This window comes from Polistes fuscatus, unplaced genomic scaffold, assembly GCF_010416935.1.
Source record: "Polistes fuscatus isolate 324 unplaced genomic scaffold, CU_Pfus_HIC Scaffold2, whole genome shotgun sequence".
In the NCBI taxonomy this organism is placed as follows: domain Eukaryota; kingdom Metazoa; phylum Arthropoda; class Insecta; order Hymenoptera; family Vespidae; genus Polistes; species Polistes fuscatus.
The window spans coordinates 8,593,021-8,612,802 of NW_025113096.1; the positions used below are offsets into that span (position 1 = coordinate 8,593,021).

The window sequence follows — 19,782 nt, forward strand, 5'->3', positions numbered from 1 at the left end:
AGTTTTTTACTGTCGGTAAAATTAACAATATATATTTATCTTCTTTTGCTAAGATCGATTACCTATATTATCAAAGAATACAGATGTACTTCTGTATTTTTTGATATTATTTTAAAAATTTTCGTAAGATGTCAGAATTTAACGAGGTGTTGTGGCGGCCTGCTGTCGATAAGCAGATTTCTATCTTATCCTATGCGACGACTAGCGGTGCCATCCTCACCGCTGATTCTTTGGCCAAGCTACTTTAGCGCTAGCACTTTATCACGGCTAACAACGTTTCTATGGGAACGTTAATGTTTCCATAGTTACAAAGACTTTCTTCTTCCGTTATTATAAATAAAGAAATGAATTAAGAAGTTACACGTGCTCGATCAACAACGCATTTTTGTTATCCGTTCTTGTTTTGTAATAGTTTATGAATAAATAAATGTTACATAAAAATAGTAGTGGCGATCAGTGTTTGAACCAATAGAATTCAAGTTCCTGGATCCTTCCGCTACAGTGTAGATAACGTAGTTCAAAAATAAACATAAACAATTCGTTCAATTGTTTAACAATCAATTGCAAATTTGTATAATATTGTAACATACCTTGTCTCGGTTTTGAATAATTAAATAAAAATAATGAATACCTAGAAACATATGTGTGCGTGTGTGTGTGTGTGAGAGAAGTGTATAAAGTACAATATAAAATTTCATTAAAAAAATATAACGATTTATATATAATATAATTACGCAATAAGAATACAAAATTTAAATATGTCAATATGCAAATATATAATTAAAAAACATCTGCAAAATTTTGTACTTAAAATATATATTAATTAATATTATATGATAATAAAAACTATGTTCATTGTTATCATTGAAAATATATTAGAAATATTTCATTAACATTATGAAAAAGATTAGAAATTTTCTGTACACCATGTATAACGAGATAGGACCAAACAAAAACTTATTTATAATTCCTACCATGTATTTGTTAAATCGGTTTAATGTTTCAATAATTTAATCATAAAATCATGCTTAATAATTCGTTAATTTATAAAATAATAATTTACTTCCGATATCTTTAAATTAGAGATAATTTCTAAAGGATTTTTAAAAAAACGTCAATACGATCATATTTTCACGTCGATCTCTACAGGATACCGTTCAGCTTAAACGATCTACCATTTGCCGAGTAGGAAAGACGGAAACGCACGAAGATTACCGAACGGACAAAGCTGACTTTACGAATCACATCGACAGTTGCGTGTCGGTCCCCGTGCCGTATAGTGTATTTCTGTTAACGTTTCATTTTTTCTTCTGTCTCTACTCGATTATCATTAGTTATTTTTTCCTCTTCTTAATTATATCGAATAAATATACGTATATGCATATTATTCTTATAAATACAACACGGTGATTTAGAAGTACGTCGTATATGTGTGGAAGGACGGAGGAGAAAATTCGTCAACGACGTAAGTTTGACAAATGAATTATTTCACTTCATTATTAATGTACAACGTTTGCTTGGAATAATTATAAATAGTAATAAATATAATATCTTATAGAAATTTATTAGTATTCGTTGGTAATAAAAGATTTTCAGTTTTTACATTTACATTAATTTATTGATCACGATCATTAATCGTTAATTATTATTTATCGATTAGAAATATGTATATAAATATAATATTATTACGTATATATAAAGCTTATTGATTATTTTTGATGTTAGTTGAAAAACAATATCCAAATACAATATCTCTCTTTTTCCCTACCTACGATGAACATACGGCTTCACCTTAGTGTCCTCGTCGCTTATGCAAGCTAATTCTCTTGCTATCTTCGCAAATGGTATTTGCTCGTAGAAAATTCTGATCTGATAAAATTTAATAAAAATTATCTCAATGGCTTTAACTGATTACATTGAATTGTATCACACCCTTATATCCGATTAAATGATTTTAGTACCTGCTAAGATTAATTTTTGTTCGTTATTTAATCTTTAAAATGGTTAAACCTTTTTTCTCTTTAATAAAATATTTACAACATTTTATTTTCTTTTTTTAAATCATAATTATCGTTATTATAATATAGTAAAATTATTTGTAATTATTATTTTTGTAATATTTATATCGAAAAATATGATAAATAATATTATTATAATAATAAATGACTAATTATTCACAAAGTATTTAACTTGTACGAATTAACGATTACGATTAAAGAACACAAACTATCGATTATTATTTCATTATAGTCATCGACAAGTACCTTGCTTGTTATCGAAAATTAAAGTTCAATCTATCCTAACATATGTGTTGATGCTATATTTATATTCGTTCACTTTATTGCCATAAATTTTTATCTTTCTTGATCATATTTAAACATTTATGATTCAACGATGTATTGAAACAGATATATAATTCAATTTCTCTTTTTTATTTTTATATAAAATTTATTTGATATTATTAAAGATTACTAATCGTACAACTGGGATATCCTCATTATTGTTATCGTTAAATAAATATTGTTATGATTTTTTATTTAATACAATTATCTCAGTAATAGGTAAATAATTTTGATTCACAAAATTTATAAGAGAGATTGTATGAAATGCTGAGTTAGTAACTATACTATGATAACGCTTCAACGTGTCCGGTAACGAGAACGTTTCACCGTGGAACAAGTTGGTGGAATTTTGTAAGAGGTCCCGTGGAAACTAGTTCGTACGTTCTAATCGTAATCATAGTTTCTATTGCATTTATAATGAAACAATATGTAAGATGTACGTAATATGCATTTAAAATATATTTTTATCTACGTTCTCAGGTGTATAAATGAATTTTTCTTTTTTAATTTATGCTAGACAAATTAATATTTATAACAATGTATAGGGTGTACAGAATGTTATTTCATATAAGTTCCAATCAAGCATAATTTCTATTACATTAGAGTGAAAATATGTAAGATGTACATAATATATATAAACTTTTTTTTTATACACGTTTTTAAGTGAATAAACGTTTTTTATAATTTAGCATACAAAAATTGTGCATATAATAATATACTTATATAAAATATTTTGTATGTATGTTCTCATGTATCTATATACATTTTTATTTAGAAAATAATTCATGTTAGACAAATGAGAATTTGTAGAAAATGTTATAGAATTGTTTAATTAAAAAAAAAGGTATTGTATTTATTATAATATATAGGGTATAGAAAATGTTTTTCCATGTAAGTGAGTACTTACGTACGTTGTTAGATTTGAAATCTCGTTAGCTTATGTCTTGTGTACATATCAGAAGATGAGAGAAGAAAAGAAAATAAAGTTAAGAGAAGAGAAGAGAAAAGAAGAGAAAAGAAGAGAAGAAAAGAAAAGAAAAGAAGAGAGAAGAGAGGTCAGTCACGAAACGATACTTCTTTTATTTAGTCAAGAATTACGAGAGTGGAACGAAGCTTGCAGGTGCACGAACTTATGTTAGAGAAGGCGATGCGTGTGAATTAACTTGAGAGTATATATATATATACACACACATATCTATTTTTATATATAAACATATACGTACACTTTTCTATCTCCCTTCGTCCGGCTTGCTATCTTTCGTAAGCCAGGTTTCGACTAAAAGAAGAAAAATCCAGAAATAAAGGAAAATCTAATTCTAAATCTAACAAAATAAAATATCTTCTTATCTTTACGGAAATAAAATCTTGAAGGATTTAAAATTAGGTCGCTTTAAAAAAAAATATATAAATATATAATAATAATAATTAATTTTTTTTTTAACATTGTATATATGTACCGGTAATCATGACAGTGGACTAATATAAGTAAAAAAATTTGAAAAATGAATTTTATGATTTATTTTATATTTAAATTATTTATATTATAAAAAAAATCATAAAATAAATTTGTAGAATTTGTGTTGACTTAGGCCACTGTCATAATTACCGTCATATACATGTATATACTTTGTATTTAGTTATAATATAATAGATTTTTACTGAAAATTAATGATGTTTTTAATCATAATACAAGTATTTGAAACGTTGTATTTCTTTTTTAATTATAGCATTTTTTTCAATTATTTCCTATTATTATTCATATAAATCTTTTTTTAACTTTTAAATGTTTCTAGCCAGTGAAATAATAAATCACAAATAAATCACGAATAAATCATAGGTTGTAAATATATGTAGAATAGTTGACTTGATATTATATCATATACATTACAGGATCATTTTGCAGAGCGTTCAATATTAATTAAAACAACCTTCGCACGATCTCCATCATCATACGCGTTATAAGCGATTAGATTGAGTGTGGGACGGTTGCTTCGGCCCTCAAATATAATCAACGTTTTTTATTTTCTATAAGATCATTTTTTAATACATCTGTATATATATATAAATATTTGATACATCTGTTATAAATATCAAAATATAAAAATAATGGTCATAATTTGATATGAAATGATTAACGGAAAAGTGGCTTTGATTAGTATCATAAAAAATAAATGATTATAACAGTAATAATAGTATATTTAATGTCACAAAAACTTATTTTGCATATACAAATATTTCGTATGTTTTATATATCATGTTATAAAAATGGTTTAATTTCTTAAATCGTTCACAATAATTTATGATCATAACTAATATGAAATCAATTCAAGAAAATGTCTTTAATTGGTATAAAAAGAAAACGATGACTATGGCGATGATAATAGTACCTATAGTGTTTATTTTTAAAGTGACAAAAAAATTATTTTATATATTTATATTAAATATGTCTCTTATTAATCAAGAAATAAAAATAATATAATTTCGTAAATTGTTATATACACAATATATATATACTAAATTATCATAATTAATACGAAAAAAATTCACAAAAATTTTGTTGATTAGTGTCATAAAAAAAGTATTGATTTATAATAATAATAGTATCTATAACGTATATTTTTAGAGTCACAAAAAATAAAGACGTAAATAAAAGATGGTAGATTTTAGTGCTAATGTAAGTTGAAAATCTTTAGCACTGTCTGGCATTTCATACCAGTATCATAATGACAGTCATTCGTTGTTCCGTATAGTATCTCTTATGCAAGAACACACGGAAAAGTATCGTTCGTTCGCACGTAAAACAGCTACTTCTATCTCTCTCTCTCTCTCTCTCTCTCTCTTCTCGGTCTCTCTCTTTCTCTATTTCAATTTATATATCGTGAGACGAGGATCGACATCATGATTCATGCTCGGCTCGTTTCTGATCCTACCCACCGTTAGAAAAATTTATCCAGATCAAGTTCCTCTCTCTTTCTCTCTCTCTCTCTCTCTCTCTCTTTCTCTCGTTCATATAAATTTTTTATTGAAGATTATCTCATGATTATGATCACATTCATAAATAATTATTAGCTTGCTTAATCGGTCGATCAAAGTTTAATAGAAATGATTATATTTACTTGTGTATGTGCGTGTGTAGTTGTAAATAAAGCTTTGTTTTCAGTAGTATTTTAGCCTTGGCCATGCTTTCCTATCTTGTAGTTATTTTCTTCTTCTTTTTTGTACCATTCATGTTAAGTAATTTAAATATTTATGTGTTATTCAATTATTTTCATATTTATACGATAAATTAGTATTTATATGAAGTAATTTTCATATTTTAATGTCTTTTATATTAGAGAATAATTTTTTAAACAGAATTGTGTTCAAATCTATCTATTACTATTTTTTATTTTTATTTTTTATTTATTTAAACAGGATATGAGGGTAGCAATGGAGGAATCTAGCGCAGGGATGGGAACATTGGTGGGATTTAATATTTACGAAAATGAGCTTTCGAGTTCATAACGCCAACTAACAATAATAATAATTTTTTATTTTTTTATTTTGTTAAATTCTATTCATAGAGATATTAATATCTTCGAAATGATGTCCTATCTTTTTTTTTCGTTTCCGCTTAATTTTTTGATCGAGAAATTCGCTTATGGCAGTCGTAATAATTTAAATGACGGGACAATCAAATATACACCATGCCTTATTTTGTAAAATGACTGGTTACTTCAATCCGTGTGTGCATATATGTTGTTGTGTGTGTGAATACACATGATTATATACATAAAGTCTTAAAGTCGTTTATAATTTGAGTCGAATCTTTATGATCTTTCGAGCTTAAAAAGTAAAAACATACTACTCCTTTTTTTTTCGTTATTTTAAGATACATGACATCAAAACATTATTCTTACATATTTTTATCCAATTAAATGCGATCGAGAAATAAATTTGCAATAAAAAATTAGTAAAACATTACCATTGGAGGAAGATCCACTGATCCGAAAAAAAAATAATTATGATTTTATTTTATTTCATTCTATATTTCTAATTTTATGTTAATCGATACAATCTAATCGGTCATTATTATTAAAATTACTCGAGTTAGTCAATTTTCTAGAAATTATAATTTCTAATCAACTTTTCCCCCGATCTATTTTTTTAATACCATTATTATTATTATTATTATTATTATTATTATTATTATTATTATTATTATTATTATTATTATTATTATTATTATTATTATTGTTATTGTTACTGTTATTATAATTATTATGGTTGAATGCTCTTTGAAAAATGTTCAACAAGCGTAAATAAAGTCTTTATTATCACGCAAACTCCGGAATCGTTTCACATATGCAAATATCCGTTCGTGCATCCGTCACGTTAGGCGCCAAATTCATTTTTTTGTTTTGTTTTGTCTTGTGTCGTATGTCGAATGTTGCTGCGCCTGTTTTCAACATTAAAAATTCGTCGAAACTAACATGTGTGCGCGCTCACGCGTATCTCCCTGTTTTCCTGTCTACAAAACTCCACCTGCTGCTTCCTGCTTCCTCTCCTACTTCATTCATTCCATTTCAATTGAAATATCATTAATCCTTTTTGTTCTTTCCTCGATTAAGAGTCACAAGCAATGATTGTTTATAATTTTCCCTTATTTTATTCACATACAAATTTATTTTTAAGAAAATTATTTTTACGCTATTCGTTTTCATTTTATTTTTTATTTAAAAAGTATCTCAAGTTCTTTTCCTTACTTTGTTTTTTTTTTCTTGAAATGTTTGTGTAGAATTGTTTTTTTTTTACTTAAAAAGTAAATTGAAGTATAAACGTGAATGAGCAGAAAAGTTCTGAGCCTAACATAGAAGTAAACAATTTTTTTCGGTCTAGTTCACTTTTATTAAAAGAAAACAAATAATAAAAGTTGAGCTGAGGCTCGAAACTTTTTAACAAATAATCGAATATACTTTTGGATTCTAAAGTAAAATTTATACTCAAATTTTGTACTTAGTATACTCAAAATTTATACTCAGTTTGTACTCAAATATTTTCTTATTCGTTCATTAATGTACTTTCGAAACAATATTTTTTCAAAATTAAATACAGGAAAGATCCGACGATTACAATGACAATTAATTGCTCCTATAATATCGAACAATAAACGATACTATTTAAAAACTATGATATTTGGTCTATCAAAATATTCGATCGAGAAACTCAAAGAAGATTTACCATTCGAAAGAGGAAGATTCAAGGATCGATGCAAGGATCAACAGGCTGCATTTACCGTTACGAGATCTCTAACGGGATGTGAAGAGAACGGCGAAGTGAAAGAGACGATTTTGCTCTTTCCTGATCGACCATATACATGTAAACATGTATATAAATATACAGGGTGGGTTAAAAGTTTCTACGTGATTACCGAAGATCCCCGAAGATAGCCGAAGTATGTGTACCTTATTTTTTCAGATTTTTTCAGACCAAATTCATATTTTTATTTAGAATCATAAAACTACAAACCTAATTAATCTTGAAAATTATTTATTTATTTTTACAATTAAGAACTTTTGACTCGTTCTGTACACACACACATGCATAGACACACAACACACCACACGTACATGTACGTACATACGGTGATTAGAAATTTCAACAAAAATGATTGTATGCGCGAATTCGTGCGTAATATTGTATTGTTATCATTATCAGATGAAAGTCAACATACTTTTATTTTATGAGAACTGGTTCGTTCCTCTCAAGAAATCCTCTAATTGTTTTCATCCATTTACATGGAATCTATTCTTTATATGATCCATTGTTTTTTCACCTCTTTTTAATTTTACCTTTTATAATTAGACATGACAAAAGTCATGATTATTATAATTATATTTAATCGTTATTCAAATAAATTAGGTTCACATTAATTTAGATATAATTGACTAATTATTATAAATTTAAACTAATAACTTAGTAATGTATTTATTTAGCTTTATAGTTACAAATAAGAATTTACAATTTTCCAATAATAATATTAAATCGTATAAATAGAAATATTGTAATAAATAAGTATTTCTACTTATGCAAACGTTAAAATTTCCTCCTAGAATCAATGTCTCTTTTCAAGTTCATGTACTAGCTCAACTGTTTTCTTTTTCACTTCAGAAAATAATTATGAATTACTAATTAATTACTTTTAATTATATACAAGTTAAAAAATATCAGATGTAGCAATTAATTCGATACCTTTTAAAGACATTTCGTATTTATTTATAAAGTAACCATACATCTGTTATTTTTCAAAATAGTCTTTATTTGGTCCATTCGGATGGACTTTGGTCCATCTTTTAAGCAATTGTCGAATTCTTTGACAAAGAAAAGATGGCAATTTTGATCTAATAAATTTAATATAAAAGCACTTAATTAACTTTTTATTATTTTATTGACATATTATAATTTAATTAAATATTTTAAAAACACTGATATATCATAAATAACTATAAATATATTAATAATATTAATTAAACATTTATTCAATATATACCGCCATTTTTTAAAATGTCATCTTATATATGTATATATATATGTTACCAGCAAAGTACGAAATGTCTGCATTCTACAGAATGCCTAGGAAATGTGTGAAATATGAATACATTTCGTACATTTTCGATTAATTTTAGGCATTATCAACAATGCCTAGGCATTCTGTAGAATGCCGGATTTCGTACTTTGCCGGTAACATATACATTATTTTTCTTTCTTTTTTGTCAAACAAGGAAAATCGACATCTTTTCCTATAAAACGTTCTCCTTCGTAGCACACAATTACAATTTGTAATAGAACTTTTCCAAATCCCGTCATGGTGCGCCGGTTACCGTATGCGCAACGACGATGCAATACTTGTAATACGTAACTATACATTTGATCATGCAGTTACGTTTTCTACAAGTAATTTAACACTGTGAAGGACTTGTCGACGTAAATAAAAGGAACAACGCATCATGTAATTTTATACAATCGAACGTTTTCTCACGAAATCCACATATATTGTTGGGAAAATAAAAAGAACATAATCAATTGAAAATGCTTCGGAAATTCTGGATCCATAGGTTCGAGTTATTCATTCGTATATCTTTTTTATTCATTTTTAATACTTATTATCAGAACAATAAAATTATACTATTGTAATAATAGTTGTAATTTAACTTTTACGTTATATATTTTCTTTTTTTTTAGATACGAAGAAATGTTACTTCATATAGAATAAAAATAATAATTATTATAATTACAATTAATGCAGTATAGGTACACTACTATATTTGTATATAGAATAAAATAATTTATTTCTACATACAACTGCAAAATAATGATTTTCAAATTTTAATTTTTTTATTATTAAAAAATGAGTGATGAAAAAAAAATTATTTCAATGTTCGACTCAAAATTTTTAAATCTTGTACAATTATTTTTTCCCCTTTTATAATATAAATTTTATTCTTTTCTTTTTTACAATGTTTCCATCGGCATTCGGAGTTCCTTTTTCATAAACATTTGTCTTTCATTTCATTCGTGCTCTAATATATTTTATATTATTCTATATTTATATCAAATTTGAATAATATGAAATAATTTAAAAAATTTTGATTTGTTTTTTTTTACTATTCTAGCTACGAAAAAAGAATTGAATTGTACAAAGTATAATACAATTGAGTGATCGATAAATAGAAAATTTATTATTTCCTTTTTTTTCGTGCCAGTCAATGATTCACGTTTATAGGAAGTTAGAAAGTTTATCTTGATAACACGAAAGGTGATAAGCGATAAGAAAAAAAAGAAACGGGTGAATTCAGATATATGTACATACTTATTTTCTACCAAGGATAAGCGGGCAAATGAGATAAGTGAAGAAATAATTGAAGAAGAGTAGCATGTTATATATTTTTTTCTTTTTAATGTTTTTTAATTAAATTTTCATTTTTCTTAATTTATATCTAACAGAGGAAGTGTGTGAGAGAGAGAAAAGTAAAGAAATGAAACAAACTACGTGCTTTGTAGCCTTCGAATGAAGTTCGCCACGTTTAATCCATATCGATTTGATACTTTTGTAGCTTCGTACGCCGATAACAAAGAGTTTAAGCTGTACGTCATTGTCACAGCTTTAACAAAAAATATAATAAAAAAGTGATAACAACATAATAATATTAATAAGAGGAAAATGAAAACGAAGAAAGTAACATTTTTAAAAATGTGGAAACGTATCGAATAAATTTAAATTAATAATATTTCTACAACGTGGCAAAAAAGTTACTATTTTATCTTCTATCTCTTTTTCTTATTTATTATGAAAAGAATAAATATATGTACATATAAATGTAAAAATATGATATATTTAATTAATCTTTTACGTAAATATAACAAAGTCGAATCTGTAAATCTCTATTCATCCCTTTTACCAGAAAGTTTCATTTCATTTGAGGAGAAAGTTTGAGTTTTCAGAAAAGACAAGATTTATCTTCCAAAATTGTATTGCGTTATTTATATACAAGTTCCTCGTGTATCTAACTGGTGATAATTATCTTGACGTATTCGTTACTTATTTTACAAATGCATGGTAATGAATTAAGTGGATTACCAAAATGTATTATACCATATCGATTTAATAAATCTTGTATATACCTAAATATTTATTTATTAACATTTATATTATTACTATAAATGTTATTATAATATAACTATGATATATAAATTTAAAAAAGAAAATAAATTTTTTTAATATAATAATGAATTATATAATAAATAATAAAAGCTTATATTGTGTGTGTATGTGTGTGTGTAAAAAGAAACTAACAATTGTAAACTTATCTTACTTTCTTGATTGTGAGCTGAAATAAACCACTATAATTATTATTTAGATATTAATAAATAGATAAATAAATCAGTAATAAATAATTTATATTATTTATATAATATTACTTATTAGTTGTCTTAATTTTTATTCTTGTTTAACATAATATTTTAATAATATATGCCTATATATTTTTTGTTTAATTAGAAAAAAATGGAGAACCAGCAGGTATGGGTTCGCGACCCACAGGAAGGTTTCATCATTGGAAAGTTCATGGACATGGTTGATGGTGATGCATTGATTGGCCACGATAAGGTACTTGTAAAAACACTTTACTAATTGTAAGTTAAAAACAATATTATTACTTTTGATCTATTATACTTTAAAAAAAATTACTAATCAAAAACATATTAATTATTCTAAACGATAAATAAAAAAAGAACTTAATTCAGAGGAGGATAGTTAATTTTGGACGCCCTGAGTTAATACTGTTTGGGAACTTGCCCGATAAACTCAAAGTAACTTAAGTTTAGTTTGATTGTAGTGACTTATTTGTTATTTTGTATAATTTATTTTTTCTTAAATTTTTTTATTTAAATTGTTTTTATTTTTTCACCGTAAAGGGAACCCTTTGATTGAAAGGAGCCTTGGGCTGCAACCCATAAAGACCTTGTCTAAATTTGCCCCTTATTTGATTGTTTTCTCATCACTTATAAGATAATTTAATACAATTATTATTTTTGATATTTTTTTACATTTGTTATATAGCATAATAACTTTTTATACAGAAGTATTTTATACATATTGATATATACAATTGTAATATACAATTAATAATTAATTTGTACATTAAACGCATTATTTCGAACAAATCTAGTATACAAGGTGTGAAAATAAAACATTTTAATAATTCAACGAATACCCCTAATAAAATAGAAATAAATGTAAGTACCTTAGAAGGTATACAATCTCTTTGTTAAGTTTATCATTGATCAAAATTCATTAAAAGCGCACGTTACGCTCGATTCACACAAAGGAAACTTTCGCTATTTTTGAAATCCACTTTCACCAAATTATTTGTTATTATTTTTCTTAATTTTAGGTGCATTGATGTACCTTAACGAGGCCACTTTGTTAAACAACATACGTACTCGTTATTTCAAGGACAGCATATACGTAAGTATACTGAACAAATGTGAGCTAATTAATTATTTGTTTGTTCATGCTGGAAATGAGTTTCTTTAGTTACGAAAATTTTAATAATATTTTTTTAATGTACAAATAATAATTAAATAATTGTTATTCCAGACATATGTAGCTAATATTTTGATAGCTGTTAATCCTTATTGCGAAGTTAGAAATCTTTACTCACCGAAAACTATCAAAGATTACAAAGGAAAATCTTTAGGCGAGACACCACCACACGTTTTTGCAATTGGTAATTCTTAGTAGTAGTTAAAATATTGAATGTCAATGTTTATATTGGCTAAAAAAGGAAATAACTATAATATTTAGGATATAATGAATAAGTTGGAATGAAATTATTATTGAAATTGATTTTATTTAATTAATCGTTTGCACATACAGCTGACAAAGCCTTCAGGGATATGAAAGTATTGAAACAATCACAAAGTATTATTGTTTCGGGAGAATCTGGTGCTGGTAAAACTGAATCAACCAAATATCTTCTTAGATATCTTTGCGATCTCTGGGGATCTACAGCTGGACCGATCGAACAAAAAATTCTTGATGGTAATATTTAAATATTAATTAACATTTGTGTCATTGATTTGTTAATCAAAAAATCATTTGAATGAAAATTATTGATCTTCAAGAAAACTATTTTTAACGAATATTAATATTTTTTTTTAGCCAATCCGGTGTTAGAAGCTTTTGGAAATGCAAAAACGAAGAGAAATAACAACAGTTCGCGATTCGGTAAATTCATGGAAGTACATTTCGATGCGAAATGTCAAGTGGTCGGTGGTTATATATCCCACTACTTGTTAGAAAAATCAAGAGTCTGTTTGCAAAGTCCAGACGAAAGAAATTATCACGTTTTTTACATGATGTGTGCCGGTGCTCCGCCTGAGTTACGTTCGAAATTAGGAATCACTAAACCTGATGATTTTCATTATCTAAAAAATGGTTGCACGCAATACTTTTGTAGCCAGGAATCTGAAAAGAAATTAAACGATGCTCAAAAAAGTCCTGAACAGATGAAAAAAGGAAGCCTTAGTGATCCTTATTTAGATGATGTCGAAGGATTCAATGCAATGGATCAGGTAATTCAATTTTAAAATCTTCATATTTTATTTATATAACAATTTGTATCGTATTTTAATTATTTTATACAACTGTCTTATTTTTAACAAGAATTAAAATTTTTGAATTTTATGCTGAGAAATTGAGAATTATTTTCATTGTTTCTCTATCTTCAATAATTATGACATCAATATTACAAAATGTATTTTAATGTGATTTTTGAATATTTTATTTTTTCTCAATTTCTCAGCAATACCAAAAGGATCTAATAAGAAGGTATGATACATAATTTTGAGAGTCAACATTTTTAATCTATTTCTTATTACTTTTTAATTATTATTCCCTTTTGTATTGTCAACGCTGATATTTCCTTCTTCCAGGAAAGAGCAACGGTAATTGAACTTATTGTTTCTGTCATTCATCGTATAATATGCATCAGCAATTTTAAAAATAAATCGCACATTTTATTCTTTTGTCATTGATTAGAAATTTATTATAAGTAAGAAACAAAATATTGCTTGAATAGACAAAAGTTAATTCTTTTTTTGTTAACGTATGAAGAGTTTTATTTCAATGCTTACATACGTAAATTTCTTCCAAAATCGTTGTTTTTGAAATTGTAATCAAAGATTAAGTACGAAGAATATTAGAATTAAAACATGAAGCAGTATTTCGTTTAATTTCGATATTTACACATGCAATTTGATGTCATAATAATTGTTTCTAAAAATCGAATAATTTAGGCATTAACTCGTCTCGGATTGACGGATTCCGAACGAATGGAAATTTATACGATGGTAGCAGGAGTTCTTCATCTTGGTAACATAACTTTCGAGGATAATCCAGAAGATACAAAAGGTGGCTCAAGAATAAGTCCAACTTCTGAGAAAGCTATTCTAATGACTGCTAAATTATTGGGAGTTGATCCTGAAGAACTTAGACAAGCATTAGTATCAAAAGTCATGCAAACTAGTCGAGGTGGTATCAAAGGAACCGTAATTATGTGAGTTAACTAAAAGTGCAATTTTTATCTAATGTAAACATCTACACAATGGTTAGATAAAAAATAATACAAATATATTGATGTTAAACATTGTAGGGTGCCTCTTAAGGTTTATGAAGCTAATAATGCTAGAGATGCTTTAGCGAAAGCTATTTATAGCAAACTATTTGATCATATTGTGGCTAGAATCAACAAAAGTATTCCTTTCAAGGCATCAAGTTATTACATTGGTGTTTTGGATATAGCAGGATTTGGTAATACAATATTACAATACGATATAATAACGTAATAAACGAAAATAAACTGTACTTTAATTGGGCTGTTCTTATTTACAGAATATTTCAAAGTTAACAGTTTCGAACAATTCTGTATTAATTATTGTAACGAGAAGTTGCAACAATTTTTTAACGAGCGAATTTTGAAGTATGAACAGGATCTCTATGCAAGAGAATCTTTGAATGTTCCTAAAATTTCTTATGTAGATAATCAGGATTGCATAGGTAAAATTTGATTTATTTAATCATTGACAGTTTCATTGGTTTTTTTTAAATATGTATTTAATGTATATTTTTAAATATTTTCTAGATTTAATTGAATCCAAAGTCAATGGTATCTTCAGTCTGTTAGATGAAGAATCTAAATTACCAACTCATAGTTTTGCACATTTTACCAGTGAAGTACATCGTGCTTGGAACGGACATTTTCGTATTACTTTACCACGAACTTCTCGCTTAAAGGCGCACAGGGAATTAAGAGATGACGAAGGATTTGTCATTCGTCATTATGCTGGTGGTGTTTGCTATCAAACAGTAAATTATTCATAAATTTTTATATATTATATTAATTATCGATTAAAACTGTACTTGAAACTATTTACGTATGAGTATTTTGGAAACAGTAATTACTTTTTAATTTAATAATTAAATTTTATGATATGAATTAATAATTTTTCTCGCTCAACGATATTATTTTTTTGCAGAATCAATTTATCGAGAAGAACAACGATGCTTTACATGCTTCCTTGGAAGCATTGATACAAGAAAGCAGTAATAAATTTCTTCGGACACAATTTGCCAATAATTCTTCTCAAAAAGGAAAATTAACGTTCATTAGCGTTGGTAGTAAATTTAAAACGCAATTGGGTGAACTCATGGGTAAATTAAAGAGTAACGTAAGATTTACGGATATTTTATAATGATAATAAGAGACTTGTGTTTGGTTATATTTGCTCGTTTCATTAGGATAATCTTATTATAGGGCACAAATTTTATTCGATGCATAAAACCAAACAATGATATGGTTGCACATCAATTTGATGGTAACAGCATTTTAGGTCAACTGCGTTGTTCGGGAATGACGTCTGTATTGGAATTAATGGAACATGGTTATCCCAGTAGGGTTCCTTTCCAAGAATTGTATAATATGTACAAATCTTATCTTCCTCCAGAATTGGCTAAATTAGAGCCAAGATTCTTTTGCGAAGCATTGCTTCACAGTTTGAAATTGAACAAGAAAGATTTCAAATTTGGCATAACACGCGTTTTCTTCAAACCCGGTAAATTCGCTGAATTTGATAAAATTATGAAATCAGATCCAGAAAATTTGAGAAAATTAGTAGCAAACGTAAAAAAATGGCTTCTCAGATCGAGATGGAATAAAATGCAATTCTGTGCTTTATCCGTCATCAAATTAAAAAATAAGATTATTTATCGTAGGCATCATTTATTGATTCTTCAAAAAACAGCACGAATGTACATCGCCAAGAAACAACATCGGCCACGGATAAAGGGTTTGGTTAAGATAAAGTTTCTTCAAACACAATTAATACAAATTCAAGATATATCGAAACAATTAAAGAATCGTGATAAATGTGTTGCCGATATCAAACGATTGCAAACAGATTTAGAAAATTCTATTCGTCGTATTAAAGAGGATTCGAAAATTAAAGCTGAGGAAATTGATACACTTTATACGAATCTGGTTAATCAAATGAACAAGCAAATGGTGTCTATGCAAGATATGATCAAACAACAAAAAATAGCTGAGGAACAAGCAAGAATGAAAAAAATACAACAGGAATTGGAACTTGAAAAGCATATGAAGGAAGAGGAAGAACGTAAGAAAAAAGAGGACGAAGATAATCGAAAGAAAAAATTAGAAATGGAGGCTAGAAGAAAAGCTGAAGAGGAACAGAGAAAGATACAAGAATTGGAAGACCAGAAAGCTGCTGCAATTATTCAGGTATAAACGTTTTTATTATTCCTGAGCATAAAAACTATCTTCGATAAGATCTGCAATAATTCCAACATAAATTCAAATTATTTCAAAACCAATAACATAGGCGCAATTAGAAAAGGAGGCTATGGAGGAAAACCGTTATCGTGAATTATTAGAACAAGAAAGACGAGATCACGAATTGGCTGTACGATTAGCTCAGGAATCTAATGGACAAGTGGAAGACTCACCACTACCTGTTCGAAAGTATGCCTAGGATTTTATTACTACTATAACTATAATTATTATTTTTCATTCTTTTTTAATTTCTTTAAAATTGTCGCGATTAAACCACCAATTGGCTATTGAATGACCCATGAATAATCTTTAGAAACTATAATATTTTTAAATAATATGCGACTAAATTAATAGATATTTTTAAAATTTTTCTTAAATATTTAAATTTACAAGAAAAAACAAAGTAAGATATTATTTTCTTGCTAATGTATAGTGGTTCGGATGTACGAGTACCATCAACGAACAACAACAGGCTTATAAGGTATCAAATCTTTTGTCGTGATAATGCACGCATTAACGGCTAATGGTTTAGAATGGTTCCCAAAATACACTTGCATCAAATTAAAAACTTTCTTACTTACCTCAAAAAAACAAGACACTAATTATATTTTTTTTATATACTATAAAAATACATGATCTATACACACATTTGAGATGATTCAAAGGGCTACTTTGATTTCTAACAAATTGTTTATAACTAATAATTATAATTTATACGTAAAATATAATAACACGAAAAAGTATATAATCTTATTAATTTTATTTATACAAAATAAAACGACTAACACCCTATGAATCATTAACATAAATTGCATGACTTATTTAATATGTAAAATTTCTAATATTTGCACAGCTTTTCATAGCGAGATCTAATTGCAACACTTGTAGAACCCTAATATTTTTAATTTTTTTGTATTTTTGTATTTTTGTATTTTTGTATATTGTATTTTTTTTTTTGTATATTATATTAAATATAAAAATTAATTAACAAATTTTTTTTTCATTTAATATTAGGTCAGAGCAAGTTCGCAATCATCAGGCAGCTATGATCAATAAAAAATATGATTTATCAAAATGGAAGTACTCTGAATTACGTGATGCTATTAATACTTCATGCGATATTGAATTATTAGAGGTATGTGTTACTTATCTTAATATTTTTTTCTCTTCTTGTCTACACAACGTCAAAAAAATGAAACATTATTATGAAAGCTTAGAAATAGTCTATCTATAAAATTATCTTAAAGATTAAAAAACTTTTCTTGATCTCTTACTTCAACTCTTTATTGTGATCTATTGTTATCATCGATATTATTAGCAATAAAACAATACAATTAGATCAATTGTTTTTATCAGAGATTCTCAATAATGCTGCACATACCTCCGTGGTAAAATTTTTATTTTTTCATCATGAGAGCAAACAAATTAAATATAAAATTTCTTATATACAGTGAGTTGAAAAGTTTGGAGTCTAACATAGAAAAAGTTTTTTTTTTGTCAAATTCACTTTTATTTCTTTTTTTGTATAAAAGTTTTGTTTTTATTGAGACAAAACTTTTGAACACTCTCGTATATATATATATATGTTTCATTTTATTCTTATTTTTATACTATAATTATAGTTTTTTATATATTCATCCAAATGGTAAGCTTGTTGCATGCACATTTGCAAGAAAAACGTAATTTAAAAAAATTTGAAAATCACTGATCTGAATTATATATCATTAAATGTAAACGAGAAAGTTATCTGTATAAATAGGCTTGTCGACATGAGTTCCATCGTCGACTGAAGGTTTATCATGCTTGGAAAGCAAGAAATCGTAGAAAAACTACTATGGATGAAAATGAAAGAGCCCCAAAATCCATCATGGAAGCTGGTAAAAAAATTTCTATTGTTATAATTTAAATAAATATAATTTATTAAATGATTAACAAAAATATTATAAATAATGAATTAAACGATCGGACACTATAATAAATTTTATATACAAATGAATCAAAAAGAATTCAATCTTCACACTGAAATTGATTACATTGTTCGATATATTTATACAAAAAAGAATAAATAAATTAAAGTCACGAATTAAACAATTTTAGCTGCAAAAACTCCACGAACACCTATGAAGCAAGCTATAGTGGATTCTTCGCAAAGATATTTTCGAATTCCATTCGTTCGTCCTGTTGCTTCTAATCAACAGGATAATTCTCATTCCGGTGGTAAGAGGGGTTGGTGGTATGCTCACTTTGATGGTCAATATGTTGCAAGACAAATGGAACTTCATCCAGATAAACCACCTATACTTCTTTTGGCTGGTAAAATTTCGACAATATAATATATTTTTTAAATATTATTAATTTCAGCCAAAAAATGTTCTATGTCACAAATGCATATTCAAAATTAATTATTGATATTTTCTTTTTCAGTATTTTAAAATATATAAAATATTTTTTTTTTCATACAGTCATCTAAACTATTTTCAATTATTTAATATTAGAAATCACGAAACATTTTGAAAATTAAGAATATATTTAAAATTAGTAACCGATCATTGTAGTGAAGAAAAAAATTAAGATTTTCCATATTTAAAAAGATTCAAAAGAATTAAGGTCCTCTAGGAAATTAAACAAGTAACAATGTGACAAAAAAAGTTAATTTAATTTGTAGGTGTCGACGATATGCAAATGTGCGAGTTAAGCCTCGAGGAGACTGGTTTGACACGCAAACGAGGTGCAGAAATTTTAGAACACGAATTTAATCGTGAATGGGAACGCCATGGTGGTAAACCTTACATTTTAGCATGCGATCGAAAGAAATGAACCGAAGATTGTTATTAAAATATCGCCGTACGCATGTTTCACGTTCTTCGAAATATTTTATTAATATGCGTTATATTTAAAAGAGAAAGAAAAGAGAGAGTAAAAGAAAAGAAAAAGACAATATCATATTACAATATTGTATATAATATTGAAAATCATGCCTGAAATAATATAATTAATTAGATGATTAATTATTATTTACCATTAAACATAAAAAGCAGGAAGAACAATGT

General features: G+C 26.7%; 1 protein-coding gene across 1 annotated transcript; it reads left to right on the forward strand.

The window, feature by feature from the left end:
- Positions 1 to 1,237: 1,237 nt before the first annotated feature.
- Positions 1,238 to 19,631, forward strand: LOC122517206 (myosin heavy chain 95F). Its single transcript, XM_043635643.1, has 18 exons — positions 1,238 to 1,465; positions 11,380 to 11,487; positions 12,229 to 12,348; positions 12,481 to 12,610; positions 12,760 to 12,924; positions 13,045 to 13,457; positions 14,181 to 14,440; positions 14,537 to 14,694; positions 14,776 to 14,940; positions 15,026 to 15,249; positions 15,420 to 15,611; positions 15,698 to 16,681; positions 16,782 to 16,921; positions 17,166 to 17,213; positions 17,747 to 17,867; positions 18,492 to 18,609; positions 18,830 to 19,045; positions 19,398 to 19,631. The coding sequence occupies exons 2-18, from the start codon at positions 11,386 to 11,388 to the stop codon at positions 19,547 to 19,549; spliced, it is 3,708 nt and encodes a 1,235-aa protein (XP_043491578.1). The 5' UTR covers positions 1,238 to 1,465; positions 11,380 to 11,385; the 3' UTR covers positions 19,550 to 19,631.
- Positions 19,632 to 19,782: the final 151 nt, after the last annotated feature.

What these genes read in the sequence shown, in the direction of transcription:
- LOC122517206 (XM_043635643.1), top strand. Translation starts at nt 11,386, where the DNA reads ATGGAGAACCAGCAGGTATGGGTTCGCGACCCACAGGAAGGTTTCATC. An exon ending in GATTCAATGCAATGGATCAG is followed by an intron (nt 13,458 to 14,180) that starts GTAATTCAATTT and finishes CGAATAATTTAG; the next exon opens with GCATTAACTCGTCTCGGATT. An exon ending in GCGATATTGAATTATTAGAG is followed by an intron (nt 17,868 to 18,491) that starts GTATGTGTTACT and finishes CTGTATAAATAG; the next exon opens with GCTTGTCGACATGAGTTCCA.